The sequence below is a fragment of the Setaria viridis genome, chromosome 8 (assembly GCF_005286985.2).
Source record: "Setaria viridis chromosome 8, Setaria_viridis_v4.0, whole genome shotgun sequence".
Taxonomy (NCBI): Eukaryota; Viridiplantae; Streptophyta; class Magnoliopsida; order Poales; family Poaceae; genus Setaria; species Setaria viridis.
Window position 1 is genome coordinate 1,037,458 of NC_048270.2, and position 27,106 is coordinate 1,064,563.

Consider the following 27,106-nt stretch of genomic DNA (forward strand, 5'->3'; position numbering starts at 1 on the left):
TACTTATCACTATCTTATCCCAAATTTCTCTTAAAAATACTTTGGGTTAATTTTTCCGACATATTTTTTTTGGAGTCCTGTGGCGGTGGTGGGCTTCTAGGCAATTAGTAATCACCAATCAGGCCCACTCATTCCCCTCTTCGGCTCTTCGCTTCCTTCCCTGCTTATTCATTCCTTCTGCTCCAGCCTCCACGCTTCGAGATCCTGCAATCACGGCGGCCATGGCGAGCACCGCCCGTCTCTCCACCTCCTGCAGTCTGGCGACCGGCAGCATCACCATCAGGTGCAGGAGGGCAACCATGACCGCCATTGGATGCGCTCCCAGGGGCAGCAGGACCCACCGGAGGAGTGTTGGACTTTCCCTGTGCCGCTCCTCCTCCACGGCCGGAGCTGAAGGGGGCAGGAAGATGGAGGATTACAACATCGCCATGAAGAGGATGATGCGCAATCCCTACGAGTACCACCACGATCTCGGTATGAGCCCATTATCACTCCTGTTGCGATGCCCCCAATTGCAATTGATGCTTGGTATCCTGACTTCCTGAGTTGTTGTTAGTATATTTCTGTGGTTAGTATGCCAGTCTTCGCAAATTGAATTATTTTCTTCGTATTTTGACGTTAAGACTGTGTGATCTGGATTTGCCCTTTCATGACAAGAGGATGCATAAAGAAGCCAGGACAATGACATTTAAGAAGCATCTTAAGCTGATTATTGCCTATGTGACTTGAAGCAGTAACAGAGCAACAGTGCATTACTGTTAGTGTAACCCTCTAATGGGGAATTGTTGTATTTTTTGTTTGGAAAAATGTTATAGTCTCAAATATCAGGTTATGGGGAATTGTTGTATTTTTTGTTTGGAAAAATGTTATAGCCTCAAATATCAGGTTATGGTGATTTCTTAAAAACTGCTGATTCATTATTTTGTGGTAGTTCAGAATAGCTCAGATCTGTGTCAGGACATTAAATAAATACCTTTTCTCTAGATTCCGTGACATGCCATAGGTGTGTTCTTCTGAAACTACTGAAAATGGTACCAAGATGACAACTTTGTGTAATCATACGTCCTCTTTTGCCATTGAGTCAATAAGTTTCCTTCTCTAGATTTAGTCTATTTTTAATAAGCTGTTGTTCTAGACACAATAATAAATTACTACTCCCTCCGTACCAAATTGTAGGTCGTTTTGGCTTTTCTAGATGCATAGATGTTTTTATGCACCTACAATTTGGAACGGAGGGAGTATAACCAAAGACGTGCTATTCCATCTAAAAAAAGAACAAGAAATGTGCTTTTTCATGGAAAATTAATTCTTACACATGGAACTTAGGTATGAATTATGCTGTCATCAGTGATAGCCTGATTGTTGGCTCACAACCTCAAACTCCTGAAGATATCGATCATTTGAAAAATGAAGAGAATGTTGCCTACATTCTTTGCTTACAGCAGGACAAGGATATTGAGTTCTGGGGCATTGATTTCCCAGCTATTCTCAGCAGGTGCAAAGAACTTGGCATTAAGCACATCAGAAGACCGGTGAGCTTCTTATTTACTCATTGAGCCTATATCATTTTATCTGTTTATAATTGCCATTTGAATTCCTGATATTGTAAAGAAAAACTAAATCAGTGTATGTTATTGCTCTTTCTACATATCAAGTGTGACATACATTCGTATCATTTGCCCTCTTGCTCACGCTCACAATTGCTTGGTTGCGCAGGCAGTTGACTTTGACCCAGATTCCTTGAGGTCACAATTGCCAAAGGCAGTTTCTGCATTAGAATGGGCTATATCACAACGCAAAGGGCGGGTTTATGTCCATTGCACTGCTGGACTTGGGAGAGCACCTGCTGTTGCAATTGCCTACATGTTTTGGTTCGAGAATGTGGATGTAAGTCTGTTCCATCTCATCATGTACAGAGAGTGCTACCAGATTAAGTGTTCTTACTATGTATCCATTACATGCAGCTCAACACAGCTTACAAGAAACTAACCTCCATAAGGCCCTGCGGACCCAATAAGAGGGCGATCCGTGCCGCAACCTACGATCTAGCTAAGAATGATCCATTGAAAGAGCCTTTTGAGACTCTTCCAGAACATGCTTTTGAGGGTATTGCAGACTGGGAGAGGAAGTTAATTCGTGACCGGGTGCGTGCTCTTTGCGAAGCATGAGCAGAAGAAGAGAATCTTAACAATAGCCTTGCCTCCTTCAGGGTGAGTGTCTGTTGCTGATACACTATATATTAGATATTACAATATATGTAGCATTCCTTTGATAATGCCCCTCTTACAGGACTGGAAATGGAGCAAGCTCATGATAGGGCCAATTACTCTTACCAGCATATATAGCTTTTCAAGTGCAACAACTTCCTTTCATGCATTAAACTTACCTTCCCAAGTGCTGATCTTCATTGCCAGATTATTAGACGTTGAAATGAAGAGGTTTGCTCAAAATACTCTCAGTAAAGGTTAATAGCTTATACAGGTCTTATTTGGTGTTAGGTAATGAGAAGGAAATAAAGAGAGGGTTCGTAGATTAAGAAGAGATATTAGCCTCTCACATCGATGGATCATCTAAATATAAGGTGGCTCTATGTTGAATGGAGTGTGTGTGAGGATATGGAGGAATTTGTTCCTAATCATACACCAAGCATTATATTTGTTGCCAATACTTGCAGGTGCAACATGCAAAAGTCACAGAATCAGCAGTTACAACTAAAATCTCCACAAGTCACTACTGTATATATAGGCTATCTAATCATGTCAGTTAGCCAGCTAACTGTATTTTGAGGGTTAGCTATATTTTACATCCATATTTATGTGATAGGTGTTGCAGTTGGTGCAAATCGAAATGATTTCTTCGCTTCTTGTTGGCAAGACCTAGTGATCTAGATTTGCCCTTTCATGACAAGAGTGAGGATAACGGCGCATTTTGCATGATCCTGAGGCTTTTGCATGTTGCACCTGCAAACTTTGGCAGCAAATACCTGTTGCATGATTAAACTATCGCAAATGATCACAGTTTTGTTTTTCTTAAATTTTAAAAAAAAAACATGCCCAAATTGAATTATGTTACAACCAACCTAGCTCCGGGCCAAATCTCGAACTTGTAAATCCCTTCTTCCTAGGCCAAATCCTCCTTTATTTGCTGGGCAGTCTACTTTGATCCAAAATGAATGTACTATTTGGTTATGGAGGAAGAAGAAAATGCTCCTTCAATACACATAAATAATTGTATTGCATATTTCTTCCTCTGTAAGATTAAGGGCATGCATGCTATTACATCAGACATTCAGACACGATGTCTATATGCTAGTTGGTTTCTAAAGTGCGCTGCACACAACCACAGCATATTTCAGATAACTTGAAGCAAAGCACATGTGTATATGAAGTGTATATATTCTGTAGATATATGTAGTATATATATTGATGGAAGCACACTTTTACAAGTCCAAGCGCTTGAGCTAAAGCAGCTGTATATTAATTAGGCCTCTGAATTCTGAACTGGAGAAGGGGGTTCCTTGCCGAGGAGTCCCGGATCAGGGGCCGACGCCACCATGATCATCAGCGCAAGGATGAGGATGCTAGACATGATTGCAGAGGGCTCAATAAAGATGATCACTGCAAGGAGCATTGTTAGTGACGCGCAGTCCATCGGCGACCCAGGCAGTCTTGGGCCAACGCCGGCGGCAAATTTGCACAGTAACCGAGATGGAGCCATGGAGTGGGGAGCAGGAGAGCAGGCGGCGTGCGAGGGCGGGTAGGCGTTAGGCAACTCTTTCACCAACACTTGGTTCACTCCAAGATCTCATTGTCACTCTACCGGCTACTTTTTTTTTTTCCTTTGGCATGAGACAGAGATCTCATGGTGAAGAGGAGGAAGAGCATGCCATTTCATTTTTAAGAAGAGATAGCAGGCTCTCACATATGTTGAATGGAGAGGGAGGATAGAAGGAACATGTTGTTCCTAATAATCATGCAACAAGCATTTAATTTGTTGCCAATACTTGCAGGTGCAACATGCAAATGTCACAGAATTAGTTACTACAACTAAAATCCCCCACAAGTCACTGCTATACAGAAACAACACCAAATCCATCACTAGCGAAGGCTTTACCATCACCAAAGGAAGTTGTACGGTTATCAATGTTTGTATACATTTAAACATACACTATATTAGGTACATAGTAAAAATTATATGCGTAGAAAAATCAAAACAACCTATAATTTGGGACGGAGGGAGCACTCTGAGGAGATGCGACGCTTTGGGTGCTATGGTCCGAAAGAATGTAGGTAACGGCGGGGACATCACAACACAAGACCCGCTAGTCAAGTTCCTGGCCGGCTACAGAGGCACATGCACCGATGTGAGCAACTTGCAAAAGGAACCGAATTGGAAACTGAAATTCAAGGCGAAAACGAAGAGCAACAACTGGAACGAGGGACGAGAGATGAGCAACTACACTAACTGAATCGGACGATAAATTGAGGAAATCCCGATACTGACGCCGACGGCAAGCTACAGCTACTCAACTACCTAGGGTTCTAGTTCTGAACCTCTTCTTCGATAATGCTTACAGACCACCTACCTTGGTCATTACAGTAATGCAAAGTTTAACAGAAGAATAATACTGGCTAGCTCCAGGCAACTGTTGTTATGATCCGTTGTTTGATGAACGATGAAGGGAGTTGGTTGAATTCACCACACTTGAGCCCAAGGCGCCAACTTGCTCTGCTTCTCTGCAACTCGACTTAACTGACGAAAATGAAGATACTGAAGATGCACTGCAACCAGTTTTGAAATATTCAGTAAAAGGGAAATTGTAATGCTGAGAAAATTAAATAGCCCTCCTCCTATGTAGGGCCTGTTTGGCTCCAACCTGTTAAAGTTTAACACCCATCACATCGAATGTTTGGATGCTAATTAGAAGTATTAAATATAGACTAATTACAAAACTAATTGTACAGTTGGAGTGTAATTCGCGAGACGAATCTATTAAGTCTAATTAGTTCATGATTTGACAATGTGGTGCTACAGTAACCATTTGCTAATGGTGGATTAATTAGGCTTAATAGATTCGTCTCGCGAATTAGCACAGGGTTCTGCAATTAATTTTATAATTAGCTCATGTTTAGTTCTCTTAATCAGCATCCGAACATCCGATGTGACATTGTTAAAGTTTAGCACCTCGTATCCAAACACCCCCGTAGTAGGTACTTTCAGCCCATAGAAGAAGGCCCAGGCGCCCAGCCCCAGCCGACGGATCTTTTCCAGAGCAAGGCGCCGGCGGCATGTCCTTCAATCGCAGGTGCCTCCCTCTGATCAGCTTTTGGGCACCAGTACTTCACAGCCGATGGGACAAAAGGAGTGGTAATTTGCTACTTCAAAATTCTAAAATTTACTTCTCTTTTGAGTGCATTTGTTGTTTCTACGTACAATTCTACTTGAACACTCATCCAATTTATTTACAGTTCAGTTAAGTTTCAGAAGTTCAGAAACAAAACTTGATTGCCATAGAATTTACTCTGATGCTCAAAATGCATCATTAGGCATATGTGTATCATTATTTGACTGACACAAATGCTCAACTAATTTATTTTTCGTTTTCCAGTTTAATTAGTATCATCACCAATTTTACACACATGCATGCATACATACACCTTTAATTTATGAAATTTATGTCCAGTTCATTTTTCTCTTCCCTTTTTTTTACTTTGATATGTATTTGCATTTTTGATAGGCATAATCCTGATAGGCATTTTTCCCTCCGTTCGCTTTTGATAGGCATATTTCCAAATCTGAAAAATTATCTTTTGATAGTCCAACTATCCCTCCATCTTTCATAGTCATGAGGCATATTTCCAAAAGAATGGAGGGAGTAATACGTAGTTGTGGAGAAAGATCTCATCAAGTAATACGTAGTAGGAGTACAGTATGCTCGAACTCGGGCCTTCAAATTTATATAAGAATACGCGAGATATGACGTACATATGGTAGTAGTGGTTAATTTCTGATGATATATAGTGTATGTATAATCTTGACTCGTTACTATATACTATGTATGTATGACTGTATCATCAATCACTGATGGCATCCACTCCGCTCCGATGGCCATTCACGGTGATAGAGCTGCAGAGAATATACATGTTAATTAAGTTGCAGGGAATTAGTAGTAGCTACCACAAGATCAAGTTGCCTTGTTATTTGCTTGCTACAGTAAGCAGAGTAGTAATTAAACTAAGTTGCCTTGTTATCATTTGCTTATGCTTGCTACAGTAAGTAAAAGTAAATTGCATTGCCTGCGGAGGGCTTCTCCCAGACGTCAGGAATGCGGCCGACGAGCGGCGGCGTTTGCTGCCCAGCTGCATTATGAAATTGTTCACCGGTCAGTTGAAGAATGAATCATGTATGGAATTAATTAATTAATTAATTAATGGGAGCCATGGAAGAGATGGAAGAGAACTCACTGAAGCAGATGTAGAGGACCTGCGGTGGGAGCACGACGCCGCACGCTATGGGCAGATACATCATGCGCACGGGATCAACCGGCTTGGGGAGCATCTTGTTCACGTCCCCCAGGATCACCGGGCACAGGCACCGGAGGGTCCGGTCGCCGTCCCCCGCCGCGCTGGTGGTGTTCAAGAAGGCCCCGAGGCCGCTGCAACACTCGCTCTGCGGCGTCGGCGTGTCCTGCTCGCTCCCCGTCAGGAACGACCCGCAGGTCATCAGCGCCGCCAACGGAGTCACGCACTCCGTCGGCGACGATGGCGTGGAGCCACCGCCAGGCAGACCGGGGAAGCCCGGCACCAAGGACGGCGCTGCCCTGGGACAAGGCGGCTCCGACGGCACGCCGGGCACTACTGGCGCCGGCGATGACCTCGAGCTCGGGGTGCCCGGGAAGCCGGACGACGTTGGTGGCGACGGCCTGGCTCCGGGGAAGCCAGGGAAGATGGGGCTACGTGGCCTGGCTCCTCCCGGACGGCCAGGATATCGGAGCGTGTCGGCGTCCGATGTGGCAGACGCAGCCGTGTACCTCGCTGCTTCAGATGGTCGCGCCGCCGCCGCCGCCGCCGCCACCATCACGGCGGCAAGCACCACGGCAATGTGGCTCGACATGATCTGTTGCTGCAAGTTTATGGATCGACTACGCTGGTAGCTGACGTGCTCACAGCTGCTTGATGATCTCATGCCTCGCTTTAATTATAACTCCACTGGGCGACTCGGAGGATTGGTGCAAAGATCGGTGGGTGTGGCATTGTTACACTCTATGGTTCCGTTCCATCTTGAGCTGACTCTTTTTCAAAAGAAATGCAAGTCACCTGTAAAAAAAGGTGCATCAGTTCCTACCAACAGCGTCATACCTGCAACCCAACTGTCCCTCTTGTATCGTTTTTAGAGCAAGTACATTGCTACACGTTAGTGGTCTTATAAGTTGTCTCATGCAACACCATGTCAGATTTTTTATGATTGGAGGAGAGAGAGCGAGGAGAGATATCATTTTTTTCATATGCACAAATTAAGTAATTATATAGCTCTGCCAAACAACTTATAAGACAATCATTATACGATTTGCTTGTTAAATTGTCTCAAAATTACGTGTAGATATACGTACTTACCCTATGCTACTAGGAATGTTAATTTCTATGGGCATTGACAGTTGAACGTTTGGTTAGCCGATTCAGTGTCTTCAGCTACTGTATGCTGTTGATTATATTGGAGTCGAGCCAAGATAATAAATAGCACGGAGTAATATATACCTTGCATCAAAATGCATCTGCATTACATGCAGTATTAGCATCCCTATTTTCTTTGTGTTGTACACTACATATTGAACTCTCTCTCTAGCTAACGGCAAATTCATCCTTCTCTAGAAGAAAAACACTACATGTTTTCATCCTTTGAAACAAGCAAGGAGGTTCAGAATCGTCAATTGCATGTCTTACCGAGACTATTCTTTTTGCATTCATTAACATTAGCGTACATACCTTGCAGTTTGCATCACTTGCCACGTGGGTACATAAGACGGTACAAAGACCACAAATTATTCTACTACTGTGTGTAGTCCTAACTCCTAACGTTCCTCTTTCTGTATCTTGTACTTCTCTTCCACACTTGTATATGTTAAACATTCTCTGTAATAGTCCAATTCATCCCAAAAGGAAAACTCCAGACTCACAAGCTCCTCCATGAACCTGCCATTCTTTGAAACGAGCAGTTCAATATCCACAGGGGCATGTCCTTTGGCAACCATACTTTCTAGTTTCTACATGCTAAAAGCACTGACCATCTCGTGTCAGTACCTCCAGCAGCTATCTGTAGACTCAAAACCTAGAGAAGAAAACAGCAGGAGCAACTGGAGGAGCCGCCTTAGGTGATAATGCGGAAATATATAGGGGTATCAATTTTTAACCCTGCAGGAATTAGGATGCCACAGGAGCCGCCTTAGGTCTGGCAAGATTTGTCTGGAGCCGCCCCAAATGAAATGCAATGAGAAGCCACAGGAAGCAGAGCTGATGAAAAAAGAAAACAGTGAATCTCCAGTGATCAATCCCAGGACCTCGTAAATGAAAGAAAAATAAATTTATCTAGCAATCCTTACAAGAGTTCAAGGAAGTGACACTAGTTTAGGTGGAAGCTGTTGGGTGTACACCCCACCACCCAGGTTCATGCCTCCTTGGATGTCTATTTCTTTATTTACAACTAGTAAGGTTGGACAAGTTTTTTTTTTCTAATCAAGGGATTTGCATTAGTTGCAAGAGTTAAACATTTTCTGCATGTGTATAATAATTTTTTTGACCTTACGTCTTCCAAATGGAGTTTGGATCCCTAGTACACTTTGTGCTCTGCAAACAAAAAGGTCACCTAGAAACTCCTGAAACTCATGCCCTCTAATGGGGAATCCTCATAGAAATGGAAAAACTGTTCACATTTTGAGCACCCAAGACCCCAAGACACCATGTGCAGATTTCTATTATTCTTAGAAAAAATGAAACCATACCTTCACATGTGGAATCTGACTAAACTAGATTAGACTAATGGAGTATAACATGTTGATGGAGTGATGCATATCAGCAATGACATTGTAGCTTCCTATGGGCAACATACCACTAAAAGAACCACATATCAAACAGCTGGAAAGAGTTAGCAAATCACTACAATATGTATGATTCGTACCGGCAATGCATACAGGGTAACCATGGTTGCTTTCTTCTCAAGTCTGCTGAACAGCAAACTATAAATTCCAGCAGCTGTAGCATCACCTAGCCTTTGGACAATAACATCTATACAAACCTACAAGAAAACACATTTATTTTTAATGTAACAAAGTTTGCAAAACAAACAGGAAGCAACCTAAGAATATTTCACATCATTCGGTAATAATAGCAAACATACTTTCGAAGAATCCGATACTCATAATAAAGTAAGTAGGCAGCTGAAAAGTGACTTTCTTCAAACTTAGATCCTTAAATTCGCTGCTGTGTAGCAACTTTATGTTTTGAGAGACAAGGCTCTTATGTGCACAATGAACTAAAATTGAAAAGTTTTCATCCTATAGCACCATCCAAATACAATCAGCTGGAAAGGTAGAAAGTAGCATGAGGATGTTTTTGGCACATTGCCATTTTATTCGAAATAACATAAACATGAGTTACGCAACATTTTCTATGCCAGATCCTATGGCGTACCAAACCATGCTGCTCCCATCTGGTCTTGGTCACCAAGATCGTATTAGGTAAGGAACTTATCTTTTACCTTGGCTTTGTACTTTTCATCCAGTGAGACAACTGTAAACAATAACTCCCTTCCAGGCCTTGTAAAAACATAAATGACTACCTGTAAATGATCAAAGATTAGAAAAGAGCACAATAAACCAACTTTTTAGATTCCTGGTTATCTGAATGTAGAAATGATAACATAAAGTATATACAACACTGAGTAGGTGCTTAACAGGATCCACCAGGTATGTAGTTGCAATTTATTATGCCCTAAATCAGTGTTGGTAAATGAAGAAAAAATTCTGTTGCACCAACAAATCTTTGACTGGGCAATTATTCCATTATTTTCAGTCAGGTTCGAGTGTTTTACCTACTACAATTTTAAACCTAACGTTGTAATGTGTACCGCATCTATGGCAAAGTAGCAATATACATTGACTTTTGAACATAGCAGAACTGAAGACCCTGTGTATGCTGCATTGCTTTAGATTAAACAGAATGAAGCAGCACAGAGTATTAGCAAAATGTATAAAAAAGAATTGATCTTGTAAAATGATAACTTCTAAGCTTTTGAACCTTAGTGCAAAGTAGATATATTAAAATCCACAAACTCTTTTATACAAACCTATCTTTGTGACTACTGATTACTGCACTTCAGATTTAACGGGTCTCAAATATGCATATACAAATGATAATCGATGTGTCATTTGGACAGTAAATTCAATGGTAATTAAACTAAAAGTTTCAACTGGAGGTCCGTTGTCCATTGATGTTTGATACCTTTCGAATTGTTTCGGTTATAGCCACAGCAGTCCAAGTTGGCCATACAGCAAGGGCAACCATATTTGAGGCTGCAACAAGTGGAGATGCACAGATAGCGACGATTACACCAGCAACAGTAAGGATATGGCCCTGATATGGTTGTTTACATCATAAAAGGAATAATTAAAAATCCAAGAATTTTGTAATCATAAACATGAGGAAAGTTTAAAATAACAGACCTCATCAATCATTGCAGGTATTTTACTATTTGACCAATATATTATTATTATATTATTTTCTTCAAGATCAAATAACATTTTAAAAAAAAATTGGACAAGCGTAGACACAACAAGAATCATTTGGACTTTATTGCATTGTATTATAAATATAGATCGGAAAATATTTAAGCTCAAATGGGAATTACTCAGGAAGGGAAAAATTGTTGAGATCCATTCTATGGAGTATCTTCTCGGTTCAAAAGAATAAACAGGGTTTCATATAGCATAAATCAATTCAAAAGAATCAAGATCACACTCTATATAAAACAAATACCAGACAAGGAACAAATATGATCAAATAGTTTACTAAAACCATACAGGTGAACTTTGTCATAGAGTAGATGAGCCAGCACATCCAATACAGTGGAAGCACATGAAACACATTGACAAATGTAAATTAGATAATTTTGCAATGTTGAACATTCAATACAAAAACTGATCTTGTAGTGTGCAGTCTGATGAGGTGTCCTGTTGTAAACATGACAATAAATGAAATCAAGGAAACATACAAAGTTAAATTTCTTTGTCATGGTGGTTAACATATAGACCTACGTGGTGGTATTTTGTTCTTTGGGATATGCAGAGTTGCAGACTCATTCGCAATGTAATGAGAGTACTTGGTAATAGATTACTGAGGATATTTTTTTTCCTCAAACAATGTACTGAGGATAATTTGGATGGTGTACCCAAGGCTGAAAGAATGGCAATCCATGTGAAGTAAGGAAACAGACTACGAACACTATAAATTTCTTTCTTATGATGGTTGGCATACAAGATCTATGTTGTCGTAAATAAATATGGGAGTACATAGAAATAGATGGCTGAGGATAGTTTGGAGATGGACAAAATACCGTCAAAGTGAGCTGTCCCACAAGAATAAAAACTGCTATAAAGCTGTTTATCAGTGCAAATGTTCTCCTTCTGGCAGCTGGACTTGATATTGTAGTAGCTATTATTGTTACTTTCTGAAAATCATGGAGAAAAGGTGATTTGGAGAGCAACTTTATGGTGCATGTAGAGATACATATTTAGAATAACTATACCTGAAAGTAAAAGAAGGATGAGACAACTGCACTTAGCCATAGAAATAGAGATATGTATATCAGGTAGGGCGAGCGCAAGATTAGCCAGAAACCTTCGAACATTACAAAAATCTCAGGACTGGTCTTTTGAGATTGCAAAGGTGATCTTGGTGAAGTGACCAGTGAAGACATTTCATCATCAGCCTCTGTATTTTGAATTTTTTCTGCCCTACAGGAAGCAAAATATCTTCAATTCTAACAAAAGGAACATAGAAAGTACTGAAAAGCCATATTAAATCCTAGTACTGCCTACAAATTCAGTGTAAATGGAACCTTTTATTTTCCCTTAACCGGCAGGAGAGCTGCTTGCCCTTATATAAGAAGCAAAAAAGATGATACAAACAAAAGAGGGAGGGGGGGGGGGGGGGCGCAGCTAATTGCAAGGTGTTCTCAGCATGAATCTATGCAAAACAAAAAATTAAAGTTTACAATTGATTGCGAAGAGTTGGATTAACAAATGAAAATTTGTCTATAAAAGATGCATGGTTGCAGATTGGTCATCTCAAAGCAATAAGAAGAAATCAAGAATGTCTATGGAAATGTCCTGAAGAATCACGTACCCTGTTGGAGACAGTTCAGTTGAACCCTGAATATCATCAATGCAAATTCCTTTAGATGATACAGCAGCGAGTTCCATCAAGAGGGACGAAAAAAGGAGCATAACTGTTCAGAAGATACGAAATTGCATTTCATGAAATATTATACATGAATTTATTATGTTATTAAGAGAATCTTCATAGAGAAACGTGCGTACAGGGTCCCAGCCATGCCATGCTTGCAGCAAACAATGAACCAAAAAGTTGCCCTAGCGTAGCACCGGCCCCAATAAAACCAAACAATCTTGAGCCTGACTGAATTGAAAGGAAAAAAAAAGGAGTTGAAAAGAAAGAAAGGAAAGTATTAAGGATTATACATACTTGGTACATTTTAATGATACCTCACTGTCCATGACATCAATTACCCTTGCCCAAGTTGACGATATTGTAATGAGATTAAGTAAAGAAACCTTCAGATGGAGAGAGTTGTTCAAATCAGCTTCAGTATCCAAAACATAAAAAGGAAAAAAATCTAATTAATATGAGAGAACGTACCCAAAGAAACAAGCTTATTCTCACTACTATGTAGAACCAGCTGTGGTTTTCCCACCCGGAATACTTACTTGAACCATCTTCACTAGACTTGATCATGACATCAAAAGTACAAGGAAAAATAAGCTCTTTGGTGTAAAAGGGAAAAAAACTGTTGCTAGTTGATTAGGAAATTTAGGTAGACACAGAAAGTGGCTGGAGAGCAAAACAGAAGAGGTCTTGGAGGATCCCTTATTTCCACAAGACTTCAAAGAAGCATAATAAGTTTGATGCATGTAGACTCAAAACAATCCAAGGTGTTGTTGACACATATTACCTGGGAGACAGATTGAGATTGCCTGGGGCTAGAAGCAAACCAAAGCCCAAAGAATGCAAGAAGAGAGATGCTGAAGAACCTATGTATCAAAATCAGAGCCTGAAACCACAGATACAACGTGATAAAATTAACTTGTTTCCGCGAAAGAATTTGACTGGATTCTTAAAATGGATATCTCATCAAGATGAAGAAAAAACAAACACGGCAACTTTGGTTTGAAAACTGTCTTTTGGCCTTAACAAAATTATCCAAGTCTTGTTTAGTGGTGTGAATGTTTTGCTGGTTCTTAAAATTTATATCCCTAATTCTAACAATCCGACTTCAGAGGACAAGAAACCAAGAATCAATACGACGAGTGAAAAGTATTGAATTGGACATGTAATGCACTTGCAATTGAACTTGGATGCAAGACATTCAACTACCACAAGTGCAAATGCAAAGCTTATAATTTTCTGTTCCCGAACAATCTAAGCGATCAGCTTCTGGCAACAACTAAATTAAGGAAAAGTCCACAACTGAAATGATTTAGTGCTCCCTAGGCAAATAAAACCGCCAAGGTGGGGAAAGGGAAGTGGCACGGACCCTGGGCTTGGGGATGGACGGGAGGGAGAAGGCGAGGGAGGCGACTGGGGCGGCGAGGACGGTGAGGAGTAGGGAGCCGGCGAAAAGGCCCGGGAGGGTGTCGAGGCCCAAGGAGATGGCGCCCTCGTCACGCAGCGGCAGCACCACGAAGTAGGCGCTCAGGATCTGGGCACCCACCACAACACAAAAATTGTTAGTGGTTGCTGAATCGGAGAAAGCACGGGATGGATCGAAGGCAAAAGGCTTACGAAGAAGAAGGTGGCGGCGGCGCTGAGCAAAGGAGGGATCTCGTGGGGGAGGACGGTTACCACGGACGCCACCGCCGCCTCGGCGCGCGCGCGGAGGAGCCGGCGAGGCGTCGTCGTCATTTCGACCTGCCAGTAACCACCCGGCTTGGGTTGACTAAAAAGCTTCGGAAGAGTCGGTGTTCAAATCCTGCCGATTCTCCTGCCAAATTGTGAGCTAAATTCAAAAATCCAATTTAAAATGCCCCCATCCAAGTGCATGAACATAGACGTAGGTACTCTTTTGCCTAGGCATCTCCAAAAAAAAGTCGGAGAATGCTGCTGTAAATATTGCTATCCAGCTTAGGAGCAAACAGGACAGTTGAAGCGCATGTGTCTTGTTGTGATGAATTTGCTGTTGTTTATCAAACGTTTAGACTCCGGACGCATACTTCTCTGAAGCCACAACACCTTTGATGCGAAATGCCGCACAATCTTGCTGTTTCATTTCACTGCGTTATGATATCTCGTGACAAGTTATGGACTGCATCCGCAGCTTAGCACATGAGCTCCCCGAATGCATTAGCATGGTGTGCAGCAACAGGTTGCACCAGGATACGAAATTGACAGATTGGCATGAAAAACAATTGTATACACAATATAAGGATTTCCAAGAATGCAGGAGGAGAAGAATACAGAAGCCATGGTTTATCGCCTTATGTACAAACAAATACTGTACTATTTTCACGATCCTCTTGCTCTTTGTGTAATCTTCCAATCTTCATGCATCACTCACCAATCCCTCGTCCAAGAATGAGCTGGCTGACGTCTTTTGACTGGCTGGACACGCTTGCACGAGTGCGCACACATCATTCTTCTCAAGGAACTTCTCACCATTGATCAGGATGAGAGGAACGTATTGCAGGACCAATCTCTTGCACTGGCAACAAGATAATATGATTAAACGCATACATTATAAATCTCTTGCACTGGCATACATTAACTGAAGAAGCAGAAAACAACTCCTAGTACTAAATTTTAGATTTCTACACACATTTTTAAGGATAAGCATTTATGCAAGTGTTTGTTCTTGCACCGAACTAAATCTGACATTTCTGCAATTTAAGGAAAGTTTACACATCAATGGGTCATAGGAAAGAAGTACCAAATTCCTTACCTGCTGAACATGACCTTCGATCTTATTGCACTCCTTGATGAGAATTTGAATTATCTCAAACTACAGACATCAAATAGAAAATTGTTAGATGCAGAAAGGATAAATTTATAAAAGACGTGAAGCAATTACCTCCGCATCTGGATCTTTCAGTTTGGACATAATTTCATCAAGCAGGTGGTGGCAAAACACACAAGTACTGTCACTTCGCACACCAGAGAAAAGGGCGGTGTCCCTGCATAGGCCATACTGTTTGCAGAACTCTTCTGGCTTGATCTCCGTAATCTTGGCAAACAGGAGAGTTGCATAGGAGTCCATCAATTCAAGACACTGCAGATATAGAAAAGTGTCAATGATAACTACAATGAACTCATCTACCATTGCTCTTTCAGGAGAATCATTCAAGCATGGCATGCAATGAGGGGTAAGGCAATCAGATGTTAATGCAAGTAATATCTTTCACTGATAGATGGTATTTTTCTTTTCCACGATATACATACTTACTATCACACCTAATTGTAAGAATAACCAGAAAATGTTATTACCTTCTGCTCCAAGGAGAATGACTGAGAACAAGCATCATGAAGGAATTCCATGATCTTATCTTGTGTTTGTTTCTCACTGAGATAACTGATAGCTTCACTCGCGAAGTTTTCACAAGCTGAGCATAGTGGGCTGCTACTCCTGAGATGGACAGGAATATGTTCCTTGTAGATTGGGCTGTGATCTGGGAGTTCCATTGTGTGAGGATCAAGAAAAATTGAAAAAGCAATAAATCGGGTATGATAATTTTGCAGGCAGAAGAACCAGTGCTAATAAAGTAATAAATGAGGGGGCATTTCATGCGTTTGGAGCCAAAGTAATTAGTTCTGGCTAGATTGAGCCGTGTTGTGTTTGTTTTGGTGTTAATTTTCATATCCCAGTTATGCCTTGAAAAAGAGGCATAGCAAACTTGGGCACAACAAGCATTAACATTTGAGAGAAATAAGATATGTGAGGCTGTGAGTTATAAATTTTGGGTTTTCCACACAGTGACCAGAGTGGCCATCGTCTTCACATTACGCTGTGCGGAGGAACACCAAACTATTTGGAGCCCAAGCCAAAGCTTGAATAAAGTAGACTGGCAAGGAAACTGGTCTGTTAACACTACTACAGTGATGCTGGCTGCAATGGATGGATGGCATGATTATAAGATATCTTATGTATCTACGCTACCAAAGGTACTGGCATAAGGTGGCCACAAAATAAGACATGTTAAATCTCATCTTGAACTGAGTAAAGCACCCTAAACACGTTACAACCTTGTATATGGACAACAGATGAAGAGATTACATAAGCAAATCTGCATCAAGAGATGATAGTTTTTTTTTTTCAATGCGAACACAAGCAACAAGAGTGCCATGGCAATGGTATAGTTGGCAACATATATAGTCAGTGGTGCTAGTATCCGGTGAACAGAACAGACATCCCAGATAATGTAGGAATGGAAGGCTGTTGAGCGGTAATTAGGAAGTACATATCCCAGCTATGCCTTGAAAAAGAGGCATAGCAAACTTGGCCACAACAAGCACTAACATTTGAGAGAAATAATATATGTGAGCTATACATAAATTTTGGGTTTCCCACACGGTCCATTGTGACCAGAGTGGCCGTCATCCTTGCATTACGCTGTGCGGAGGGCTATCTGGAGGACTGGAGCCCAAGGCAAAGCTTGGATTTGTAGAGTACTCCCTCCGTCCCAAATTACTATTCGTTTTAGCTTTTCTAGATACATAGCTCTTGCTATGTATCTAGAAAAGCTAAAACGAATAGTAATTTGGGACGGAGGGAGTATCAAGGAAACAGGTTTGTTATCAAGCAGAGAGTGGTGCCGGCAGCAGCAATGGATGGATAACTTGATTAAGCTATGTTATGTGCCTATGCTACTGAAGGTACGAGCATAAGAGGGCCATGAAAACATGCTAAATCTCATCATCTGGAACCTTACCCTAAACATCCACACATTTGACACAGCCTTCTTTATGTACAACAGACATATACCTAAGAAGATGTGCAACAGACATATACCTAAGAAGATCTACATCTTCTTCAAGGCTAACACAAGCAACAATCGTGACATGGCATGGTGAAGGTGAACACTGAACAGAACAAACATCCTTGAGAAGGTAGGAAGGCAAGGCTATGGAGCAGTAATTAGTACTTACCAGCATCCCTGCCTTGTGCAGATGGTGCCCAGGCGACGAGCAGCAAGAGGAGTAAGAGAAAGAAAGGTGCTTTCGACCCCATGGTGACGATTTCCTTGTCAAGCTGCCTGCCACGGGAAGGAAGATTACACGGCTTTAATACAGTAACTGGCGAGATAGTTTCAGTTAACCAGCAACCCAAAAAAGGGGGCGGGGATCGTCTGAGCAACAAATCGACGAGAAAGGGGCAGGGGAACGAAAGCAATCGAAATTGCAGACCTCACCTCACGGAATCAATCAATCAATCAATCAAATCGAGGAGCAGCAAGGAACGGAAGCAATCAAATCGGAGCCGCGCGCGGACTAGCTCGATAGAACTTAATTGATAGGGGCGGAGGGCGGAGGGGGATCCTTGTCGGCTTGGGTTGACGTAGCGTGCCGGATTTCGAGTCCTGCCGTGCTAGGGTTAGGAACTGAATCCAATCCCCCCCCCCCCCCCCCCCCCCCCCCCCAAAAAAAAATAAAAAAACCGTCGACAGCAGGGTTCGAACCTGCGCGGGCGTAGCCCAACAGATTTCAAGTCTGTCTCCTTAACCACTCGGACATATCGACGCTTTTGAAAATGATTAGCATGTTAATCTATAACTAGCCTTAACATCATGTCAACCTCACCGCCTGCCGCATCCATCGGGCTATCGTCCATGACACGTGGGCTAATCACGTCCAGGATCGCTTTTGCAAGTTTGAGGATTTATTTAGAGCGGGCGATCTTGGACTTTAATAAAGAATCAATTAACACAAACTCACGCTAAGCACATATATAGTTCATTCAAGGGGATAAGTAAGACTTTTTTTCCTGAAAAAAAAATACTGAACCACGAAGGATTGCGTGTTTGGTTAGGCCCAACATGGATGGTAACCCGGCCTAGTAATCTACTGTTTAGTAAGGTGCCCCAGCTCCCAACACCATTACCGGCTTCGGCAGTAAGTATTTCGTAGAGTCATCCTTAACCAAAACAACACCTGTCGCATGTGTTTTTTCTCCAACTATAGAAAGATGACCACGTACAGATACATGGAAAACACTCATAATTAGGTTACCAGAAAGTACTCCCTTCATCCCAAATTATAGATCGTTTTAACTTTTCTAAATTCATTGCTCTTGATATGCATCTAGACATAAAGTGCATAGAAAAAATTATGCAAAAAAAAAAACTAAAATAACCTGCAATTTGGAACAGAGAGAGTACCGCTGTAGCAACTATAGAAAAGTGACTGTATACAGTTACTACGTAACCACGTAAATTACAAGATCAAGCTCGGCATTTCCAATTAGGTTACAGAGATGCAGATAGTTGAAGAACCCAAGGAGACTCTTTTTTACCTACCTTTTCGTAAGGAAGGAAGAACATCATTCTTGTACATAAACATTGAATCAGTACAGGCGCACTGCTGGCTGCTGCATCAGCGTCAGTATAACCTACCCATCTCCGTCCTTCATACAGACCACTACACTAGTAATCTCCTTAGAATAATCAAGCCCTGTCAACTAGAATGCGTGCTCTAGACTCTCTACGCTCCTCCACACTATCCACTGATGAAAAGCTCGTGACAATGATTCAGGGGATGGTTAGATCTTGAAGTTAAAATTTAGTCCGTGTCGTATTGAATATTCGGAGGCTAATTAGGAGGACTAAATATGAGTTAATTATAAAATTAATTACACAGATGGAGACTAAATGGCGAGACGAATCTATTAAGCCTAATTAATTCATCATTAGCAAATGGTTATTGTAGCAACACACTGTCAAATCATGGACTAATTAGGCTTAATAGATTCGTCTCGCAGTTTAGTCTCCATCTGTGCAGTGAGTTTTATAAATAATCTATGTTTAATACACCTAATTAGTATCTAAACATTCAATGTGACAGGGATTAAAGTTTAGCTCGGGGATCCAAACACCCTCTTACTATTACCCTTCTTATCCTTCGTCATACGTGACTCACACAAGTTCTTACAAAATTATTTTTTTAAAAGTAAAGTTCTTACAAAATTGTCAGAAACAGCGCACGAGTTCTGACTTGGCTGACATGTGGCCATCGTATTCTCCAAGTTGGCCCCGTTACTTCCCTCTACTGCCTCCGTCCCATTTTAATTGTCACCCTACTTCCTCCGTCCCATTTTAATTGTCGCTCGGAAATCAGGAATGTGAGGGCAGCATGGTTCCCAACGATTAAAATGGGACAGAGGGAGTAGCTCCGATATACATAGAGCATCTGCACAGAATTTAACACTTAGCTATTGTCAGTGTCAAAATCAATAGCATGACAATTACGTGCAACGGAAGAAACCATCAGTGGCAAATATACAATATAAATGATCGATTTTGTTACAGGAGTACTCCAAGACTGCAGCAATCCACACTTGGCTTGGACAATCTTTCAGATTATTGAACCAGTACACTGGTGGTATACCAACTCCCAATTTTCTTTTTCTTTTTTTTTAAAGGGCAGGAAGAGAGTTGCCGCAAAGTTCTATTAGAAGGAAATAAAAATAAAAAGAAAAGCGACTTACAACCGGCCAGTGGAGTTTTCTAAATTTTGACTTGACACAATAATTTCAGGTTATAAGCCACTAAACATAGTGTAAAGAAAGACCAGGGAACATCAGGCAGGAGAGTACACTAGTGAACGAGATCAAAGAGGATGCAGATAGAATAACATCTTACATACAAATGAAGGTCCACCAAAAATTGAGCTTCTCCCAAAAAAGATAAGAGTATTGCAATTTTACCAAATCATTTGGCGCTTGCAAAAGTTATCTTCATGGTCAAATGCCTTAGAAACATAAATCTGAGAGGAGCCTATGTAAATCTCATGTATCTGAGAAGTCAGAAAAAAAACTGTGGAACATGAAGAATAGTGTCACTGACTAGAAATTTTGGAGGGCGTTGACAAAAGAAACCTGAGTCTTCACAATCACTTAACATGCAGAGTCTCAACATGAGGCAATCCATTTGGATTCCCAAGGAAAGAAATTCCAAGGGTTGTCCTCCACATGAAATGCAGTGCTTGCCGTCTTCAAAAAAAAATTTAAAAAAAGGGTTTCCCTGCTTTTATAGAAATCATATAAACAGTTTTTGCAGTACAGATGAACACGCTGGGATTATCAGCTTACAGTGACTTTCAAAAGGAGGAACCAAGCACTCAGGCTTGTACAGACCAAACTATCCCTATTACAAAAGCACACAGGCTTCTTCCCAACTTGTGGTCACAATTATACTATAAACTTTTTCCATCACTAGATTCTCTTGGTTTTTATGTCAGATAAACTTTCTATTTGGGCATATAACTCAACTAAGGCCCATCTATTCAAGCATTCATTGAAAGCATCAGCCCATCTATGATTAATCCTATTATTATTGTTACCAGTACTGATTCTAACTAAATTAAAGTAACCACCAATGAGAGTTGGATCCTGCCATCTGGTATTACACTTGAAGTTCATCTAAAAGAACATGTTTACCTTCCTCATAAGGTGAGCCATACACTACTACTAACTTCCAGCTAAAACCAGTAAGAGCATAACACTAACAGAATTCTAAAATGTCTCCCACTGTCATAGTGAACAAATCAGCGGAGCCTTTTGCTGGTAAATAGGACCACTCAAAAGGAAGGAATATTACCCGTAAAGGACCTAAGCAGGCTTGGACTAAACTATCCCCCTTTTTTTTTTGTTTCCATCACTCCCACAAAATCAGCATGTGTGTCTCTAATTCTACTAACCAAGGCTGGGATCCTACAAATTTTATCCAAACCTCTGATATTCCATAAATGATCTATCTTTTGAAAATTTGAAGTGTTTCTTATCACCTAACTTATTTATCATTATACTTTAGTCTCTATGTCAACATCATCCCTACTTTCCATGTAGCAGGTGTCCCAGGATCATCTTCCTGCTCACCTAAGACTAAGAGGGTGTTTGAATACAAGGTGCTAAACTTTAGGAGTGTCACATCGGATGTTCGGATGCTAATTAGAAGGACTAAATATGAGCTAATTATAAAACTAATTGCAGAACCCCTATACTAATTCGCGAGACAAATCTATTGAGCCTAATTAATCCATGATTAGCACATGTTTATTGTAGCAGCACATTGTCAAATCATGGACTAATTAGGCTTAATAGATTCATCTCACGAATTAGACTCCATCTGTGCAATGAATTTTGTAAATAGTCTATGTTTAATACTCCTAATTAGTATCAAATATCCGATGTGACGGGTACTGAGGTGTATCCAAACACCCCCTAAGAGGATTGCCATCCTCTCCATGCTTTTCCTTACAAGATGCTACATTACTACCGTTACAGTCATTGGTAAAGCCAGGCTCTCTACTTTTTTCTATAGATTATAATACATCTAGAGCCTTACAACTATTTGGATTTCCATCCCCAATATAATTAGTTAAATACCTACTTGCCTAGGAAATAGAAATAAAATCTGGGTTCTCCAAAGGATTTAATGAACCACCTTTATTACCTTTCTGAGCTTCAAGACTCCACTAGTCCACTTCATCTTGACGCCTTGTGCTCTTTGTAGCATCGTTCTGTGTCAATTGGATTTCTTTTACTTTTTTGTCCACTTGGATAGGCCCCCTTTTAGCTGTCTTCACCTTGGTCCCTTGGTCTTTTGGTAACTTCTTCAACAATTTTCCCTTGTTGAATCTGGCCCTCTTGCTGGACCTGTTCTTTATGCTGGCTACCAGTATTCTGCCCCCTGGTTTTGGTAGTCAGATTGGTTGAATGCATAAATCCACTCTTCTGGCAAGGAGACCATTTCCTTATCCTGCAAGCCAATTGTTTCACTTTCTTCCTCACTGTCCATATCCTGCTCCTCCAGTTCCATAGCTTGAAGCATTTAATACATCCAGGCACAAGACACACCTTTCTCAGCTCTTCTGTCTGATCCATTTGCAGCAGCCTTCTAACAGACCTCCCCTGATTATTATTCTATCCCAACTACTGCCATTTTGCTCTCCAGCTTCATCACTTTTCTTCTGCTCCTTGTCACAACACTATCTGGTTCTTGGGGAGCCCCTTCTTTTACATCACCCAGGTCGTCTCCCAATAAGTCATCATCCTCTAGCTCTTCATCATCATCCTCATCCACTGTCTCCCCCATCAGACTCATCCTGGTTTTGTTCCATTCCTGTTGATTTCTGTCACGTTAATTTCAACTTAAGCCTGATCATACTGAGAGGAAAATTAATGTTACTGCAAGTTGACTTCATTTCCTCAATGAAGGCTGCAAACCATTCATGTTGAGCAGGCCCATAAACAAGCACCAAGTACCACCTGAAGTTTGAGAGCCTATTTATGATATAAACCCCAATAGAACTCCCCTTTGTTCTAACCTTCCACCTCTAGCAAATCTTCTTTAACTCCAACCAGAATACCCTTGGGCAGGTAGCCAGTTCCAACTGACACCTTCAGATGTATCTTGCATCTTCTCCTGATCTCCTGGATTGAATGCAGAGAATTTTCTGTCAGACACCTTCAGCTCTGGCAACTTGCATTTATCCAGAAATCTGAACCATCATTTGTGTGGACCAAAAGCTGTCCAGGAGGGGGAGTGGGATATGTTTTCTCCTGAGCAGTAAAACTTCATTTGGATCTTTGGTGTCCTTGCTTTCAGGAGTTTTCTTATCCCCAGTCTTCATCTTCTGAGAGTTAAGAGAAGGTTCAAAAGCTAATGATCTCCCTGATTTCCTTGCTTGTTTCAGGACACTTCGGAATTTCTGTGTCCTGTTCCTTTTCCTCTTCAAAGTCTTGCGAGGGAGAAAGGTCAGTTTTGAATGAGCAGCTAGAAAGGTCAGCTTACTTGGTTACATACAGGAGACATGTTTGTGGCTGCCCGGAGGGCATCTCAAAATTGTAGATAGGTAAATCTGAATGATATCTGTTTGGTATTCCAAATTTTCCAAAAGACCTCCAAAAGACCTTTATATTATATTTTTAATATCAATTAAATAATTTCTTTATTTTCATGCCAGATCTTCATGGAAGCTACTTGCCCTAATTTATGGTAGCTAGGACCCATGTCTGTTCAGCGCATCTCCTCGCTTTTACTACTTCGTGAATATGTAATTTGAAGAACTGCATTTTCTGTTACCGAACAACAGCCATTGTGGTTGCCCATTATGTGTAGTGCTTTGCCGTTGTGGCTGCACATTATCTGAGCTTGTATGAGAGCATGTTGAGGCTAAACTTGTAGTTGCAGATCAAGAACCCTAAAACATGGTGGGTCAGAACTGACAAGCAAAGAAAGTTTGTTAACCAGGTAATACTAGATGCTACTGTCTATTTATTTTATTCCAGTTCTCTGTATTATTGTTGTATCTGTTAGAAATTACAGTTGTAAGCCTGTAACATTGTGCTACAAAGCGTGTGAAATATATATATTATTGAAGTGAAAAAATTAAAGAATGTAGAGGACGAATATTAGATTAAACATTAATTTAAACGAACAGACATCATATCTGAAAACATTCATAACGATTTCACAGTTGTGCAAATAAAAACAGAGAGAATACAAACTTGCAAGATATATAGCATCATTATCGAGATGTCTCAATGGATAGTGCGTGTGCTATTGCACTGCCTCTTAGTTAATCCTTCTGCAGTTCTTCCTGATCTCCCCGTTGGAGCCCGTCAGTGGTGTGATGTCACCCATCTTGATCATGCCCGTCACAAAATCAGAGAAAAATGCGCTCTGGGTACTAACGTATGATTGGACTTGTGCATCGGTGGATCCACCGTTGAAGAGCTCCTGGTCAGAGTGCAGAAGCCCCTTCTTGCAAACAAGATTCTTGTAGTAGTTGTTCTCAAATGCGGTTGGGGTTTGAAGGTCCAGAGGAGCCAAATTGTTGTCACCTGAACCTGAGGTTCGAGGACATGCTGATTGCCTCGTTCTTGCAAAGGCGCCATCGATGTTGGTGTCATTGTAGACGTGGGCCCTGAAGTTGGTGCAGCGTGCTTGGCCAATGGTATGGGCTCCTGGAAAAGGATGCAAGGCAACACACAGAAGGAAATGTTTTTAGTGTGAAGCCTGATCCAAAATCACAAAATTAATTTATCAAATAAAGTTTTGAAGCATCTTCTTTTTGAAATGTACAGGCTGTTCATGGTTCTCTAAATTTGTAAGAAAGCTAAAGGTATTTGATTCTATACATGGAGCTAAACAAAAGGGACCACATGTGTATTGTTCTACCTAACCTTGTATATAGGAATGTATAGGGAATGTGGACATACTTTATATTATGCTTGCTTTAGTATATTTCGTTGAATTAAGATACCTCGTGGAAGAATGATCTTTCAGCCATTGACAGTTCATTAAAGTCGTCGCTTTTTAGTTAGCTCCACTTTTAAATTTTTTTAAAGTTTTGGCAATACTTTATCTTTGAGAATACGATGCCGGCAATCTGTTGTAAGTCACCATCGTTTACCCTTTCTATCACCGTTTCTGGCCAACTTATGGTCAACTCATCATCGGTCTAGTGAGTAATGAAATAAATCCCGTCATAGTTTGGTGTGCGATAGAATGCTTTAATTTTGAATTTTGTTTGGTGACATGCATGGAGTAGGGAATCACACACCGGAGAGCGCGACCATGTCCTTTTGGGATAGTCCCTGCGCAGCGAAGAGGGATGTCAGGTTGGCGAGGCCCGACGTCGGCGGCGGGATGTTGTTGTTGGCGCCGCTGAAGCTGGCCGTGGTGGAGTCCCTCCTCCCAACCTTGACGTCCCAGTTGGGCCCGCCCAGCTGCACCCACGCATCAGTGGTTGCAGGTTCAGTTTCATTCCATTCTTTCAGAGTGAGTACGTCAAAGAAGGAACAGGGGATCTTACAATGACGACGCTGTCCCTTGCGGCGATGGCAAGGATGTCGGCGCAGGAGACGACGCCGGGGCAGACTTTTTCTACGGCGGATTTGATGGCGTCGATGACCTCGAATCCTCTGACGGAGCCGTTGTTTGGCGTCGCCATCTTCTCGCCCTGGAAGCTGGACGTGTCATCCAGCAGCAGCGACGCGTCGCAACCCTACATGTATATATATGCATCGTCACATTAAACACAATAATATATAGTGTTCTCGATCGATCTTGTGTAGATCACCAGCAGTGATCATGGCAATGCTGTCCGGTTGATGGATTACGTACTTGGACGAAGCAGTCGTGGAAGAAGAGTCGGAGGATGGAGGCCCCCATGCGCTGCTCCCTAGCGATGGCGGCCTGCACCACTGACTTGACGGCGTCGTACACGCCGGGGCACGAGTAGGAGTAGAAGCCGGTGGACAGCTGCGCCGACGACGACGAGGTGCCGGCCATCACGACGAGCAGGAGTAGGAGGGCGATGACGCTGCTGCTGCACCTTGCAGCTGATGCTGCACGAGTAGCCATGATCATCGATTGATCGATCAATGGATGATCTTGATGTGCATGCAAGCTAAGTGCTGCTGCATGCAGTGTGTTTCTTCTTGCCTGGAGATATCTAGCTCATCTGGGGAACATGCATGGATATTTGTAGCCAAGAGAGCTAGACCTGCTCGTCTTGGTTGATCCATGCATGCATAAAAAACACACTAGCTAGCTACTATATAATTAGATTACATCATCTACCGGCCGGCTTCACCTACTCTGTTGGACTTTGAGTTGAAAAGCAATCCATCATCCGACAATCAAGGCTACAGTGCAGTGCTCGCCGAACAGGAATCACACGCGCGTTTCACACCAGGTGTGTAGGTGTGTATGTGTACCCACACTGTGTAGTGCAGTACTGTGATCGATCGAGAGTTGGGTAGTAGCTAGAGCCTAGGATGCAGATCAGTTTAGTTGAAACCTGCTTGATTGCCGGGTGCCAAGCATCTCTGCAGACTACTCTAGTTTAGGTCGTACAGCATGCATGTGGAGCTCAGCTCTCTGCTTTACTTTGGTGAATGGGAACGCTTGGTGTCAAAGCAAAAAAGAGCGACACGGTTTTGGCCTTGTAAAGGTACTCTATTGCCCGGCCGTGCCCGCAGTTTTTAAATCTTAGGGACGGTTCAGCGAAGCTACCCCTTCTGCTACCTCTGTTTGTGGAGTAGTTGCGTTGCGCTATGATGGATTGATGGGTACTATTGAGTTGCATGCACTAATCAGTTTAACTCAAAAACTTAAGTTGATAGGAAAATATGGACAATTCATTTATACTCCAACAGTCATTTCTCCGCGGGAAGACCCGGAAGCATTTTCAGAGTCCACAGAGCTGGTACACATCGTCTTCTCATCATCGCCCATTGTGGAAACAAGCTAACAGAGGTGCCTAGGAAATAGTCAAACTTGTGTGCATGCCTCGTCAATGCAAGATGTTCATCAACAGTCTGCAGATAGCTGTGCGTGATGGGCACAAGGATTCTCTCTCTTCTCTGCAGGGAACCAAGACCCGGAAGCATTCAGAGGCCATCAGCTAGCCATCCATCATGGTCGAACTTGTATGCATGCAATGCATGACTACTACCACTATAGCATGCAGTGCAGTAAACAATTTAAACTGTACACCTTCAAGATTACATATAGGCACCGCCCGTCCGGCCCCAACTGTGCTGTCTCAAGGTCAGAGCAGTCTATTGCTTCATTGGTAATTTATCTTGAAGGCAGTATATATCG

The 27,106-nt window shown here is 41.7% G+C and overlaps 5 protein-coding genes, 1 long non-coding RNA gene and 1 other non-coding gene across 9 annotated transcripts; 2 read left to right on the forward strand and 5 right to left on the reverse strand.

Moving 5' to 3' along the window:
* Positions 1–115: 115 nt before the first annotated feature.
* Positions 116–2,597, forward strand: LOC117833190 (phosphoglucan phosphatase LSF2, chloroplastic). Its single transcript, XM_034712616.2, has 5 exons — positions 116–474; positions 1,327–1,532; positions 1,717–1,887; positions 1,965–2,210; positions 2,290–2,597. The coding sequence occupies exons 1-4, from the start codon at positions 222–224 to the stop codon at positions 2,166–2,168; spliced, it is 834 nt and encodes a 277-aa protein (XP_034568507.2). The 5' UTR covers positions 116–221; the 3' UTR covers positions 2,169–2,210; positions 2,290–2,597.
* A 3,335-nt stretch (positions 2,598–5,932) lies between these two features.
* Positions 5,933–7,773, reverse strand: LOC117867063 (uncharacterized). The gene is made up of 3 exons (XM_034751389.2): positions 6,465–7,773; positions 6,297–6,359; positions 5,933–6,126 (listed from the first exon to the last, which is right to left on the reverse strand). The coding sequence occupies exons 1-3, from the start codon at positions 7,183–7,185 to the stop codon at positions 6,113–6,115; spliced, it is 798 nt and encodes a 265-aa protein (XP_034607280.1). The 5' UTR covers positions 7,186–7,773; the 3' UTR covers positions 5,933–6,112.
* A 154-nt stretch (positions 7,774–7,927) lies between these two features.
* LOC117867062 (uncharacterized) lies at positions 7,928–14,256 on the reverse strand. 2 transcript variants are annotated; one of them, XR_004643099.2, is made up of 14 exons: positions 14,070–14,256; positions 13,822–13,986; positions 13,240–13,338; positions 12,927–13,013; positions 12,773–12,841; positions 12,590–12,686; positions 12,396–12,498; positions 11,797–12,004; positions 11,605–11,718; positions 10,494–10,625; positions 9,751–9,831; positions 9,172–9,288; positions 8,996–9,104; positions 7,928–8,507 (listed from the first exon to the last, which is right to left on the reverse strand). XR_004643099.2 is itself a non-coding variant. In XM_034751388.2 (13 exons), the coding sequence occupies exons 1-13, from the start codon at positions 14,187–14,189 to the stop codon at positions 8,418–8,420; spliced, it is 1,482 nt and encodes a 493-aa protein (XP_034607279.1). In that variant the 5' UTR covers positions 14,190–14,247; the 3' UTR covers positions 7,928–8,417. The 2 variants fall into 2 exon arrangements, 1 of the variants encoding a protein (XP_034607279.1); XM_034751388.2 differs by lacking the exon at positions 8,996–9,104 and having other exon boundaries at positions 14,070–14,247.
* A 405-nt stretch (positions 14,257–14,661) lies between these two features.
* Positions 14,662–17,901, reverse strand: LOC117867064 (uncharacterized). Of its 2 annotated transcripts, none has more exons than XM_034751392.2 (6): positions 17,687–17,901; positions 17,424–17,526; positions 15,765–15,946; positions 15,352–15,549; positions 15,223–15,282; positions 14,662–14,985 (listed from the first exon to the last, which is right to left on the reverse strand). In XM_034751392.2, exons 2-6 carry the CDS (start codon positions 17,503–17,505, stop codon positions 14,827–14,829), a joined length of 681 nt encoding a protein of 226 aa, XP_034607283.1. In that variant the 5' UTR covers positions 17,506–17,526; positions 17,687–17,901; the 3' UTR covers positions 14,662–14,826. The 2 variants fall into 2 exon arrangements, with proteins under 2 accessions (XP_034607283.1, XP_034607282.1); XM_034751391.2 differs by having other exon boundaries at positions 17,424–17,530.
* Positions 17,902–17,932: 31 nt separating this feature from the next.
* Positions 17,933–18,014, reverse strand: TRNAS-UGA (transfer RNA serine (anticodon UGA)). Its single transcript has one exon. It is a non-coding gene; the product is annotated as a tRNA-Ser (tRNA).
* Positions 18,015–22,123: 4,109 nt separating this feature from the next.
* On the forward strand, positions 22,124–23,599 carry LOC117834053 (uncharacterized). The gene is made up of 2 exons (XR_004635681.2): positions 22,124–23,345; positions 23,457–23,599. It is a non-coding gene; the product is annotated as an uncharacterized lncRNA (long non-coding RNA).
* A 292-nt stretch (positions 23,600–23,891) lies between these two features.
* On the reverse strand, positions 23,892–26,031 carry LOC117834052 (peroxidase 4). Its single transcript, XM_034713671.2, has 4 exons — positions 25,622–26,031; positions 25,311–25,502; positions 25,059–25,224; positions 23,892–24,459 (listed from the first exon to the last, which is right to left on the reverse strand). The coding sequence occupies exons 1-4, from the start codon at positions 25,865–25,867 to the stop codon at positions 24,068–24,070; spliced, it is 996 nt and encodes a 331-aa protein (XP_034569562.1). The 5' UTR covers positions 25,868–26,031; the 3' UTR covers positions 23,892–24,067.
* Positions 26,032–27,106: the final 1,075 nt, after the last annotated feature.

Coding starts and splice junctions, on each gene's coding strand:
- LOC117867064 (XM_034751392.2), bottom strand. CDS start 17,505: ATGGGGTCGAAAGCACCTTTCTTTCTCTTACTCCTCTTGCTGCTCGTC. Junction 15,947..17,423: donor TGCACAAGGCAGGGATGCTG/GTAAGTACTAAT, acceptor TGGAACTCCCAG/ATCACAGCCCAATCTACAAG. Junction 15,283..15,351: donor TGAAAGATCCAGATGCGGAG/GTAATTGCTTCA, acceptor TGATGTCTGTAG/TTTGAGATAATTCAAATTCT.
- LOC117867063 (XM_034751389.2), bottom strand. CDS start 7,185: ATGAGATCATCAAGCAGCTGTGAGCACGTCAGCTACCAGCGTAGTCGA. Junction 6,360..6,464: donor GGTCCTCTACATCTGCTTCA/GTGAGTTCTCTT, acceptor TTCATAATGCAG/CTGGGCAGCAAACGCCGCCG.
- LOC117833190 (XM_034712616.2), top strand. CDS start 222: ATGGCGAGCACCGCCCGTCTCTCCACCTCCTGCAGTCTGGCGACCGGC. Junction 1,533..1,716: donor TTAAGCACATCAGAAGACCG/GTGAGCTTCTTA, acceptor TTGGTTGCGCAG/GCAGTTGACTTTGACCCAGA. Junction 1,888..1,964: donor TTTGGTTCGAGAATGTGGAT/GTAAGTCTGTTC, acceptor CATTACATGCAG/CTCAACACAGCTTACAAGAA.
- LOC117834052 (XM_034713671.2), bottom strand. CDS start 25,867: ATGATCATGGCTACTCGTGCAGCATCAGCTGCAAGGTGCAGCAGCAGC. Junction 25,503..25,621: donor TCCACGACTGCTTCGTCCAA/GTACGTAATCCA, acceptor ATATACATGTAG/GGTTGCGACGCGTCGCTGCT. Junction 25,225..25,310: donor CAAGGGACAGCGTCGTCATT/GTAAGATCCCCT, acceptor GCGTGGGTGCAG/CTGGGCGGGCCCAACTGGGA.
- LOC117867062 (XM_034751388.2), bottom strand. CDS start 14,189: ATGACGACGACGCCTCGCCGGCTCCTCCGCGCGCGCGCCGAGGCGGCG. Junction 12,005..12,395: donor ACTGAACTGTCTCCAACAGG/GTACGTGATTCT, acceptor TGCTTCCTGTAG/GGCAGAAAAAATTCAAAATA. Junction 9,289..9,750: donor ATGAAAAGTACAAAGCCAAG/GTAAAAGATAAG, acceptor GTTTTCTTGTAG/GTTTGTATAGATGTTATTGT.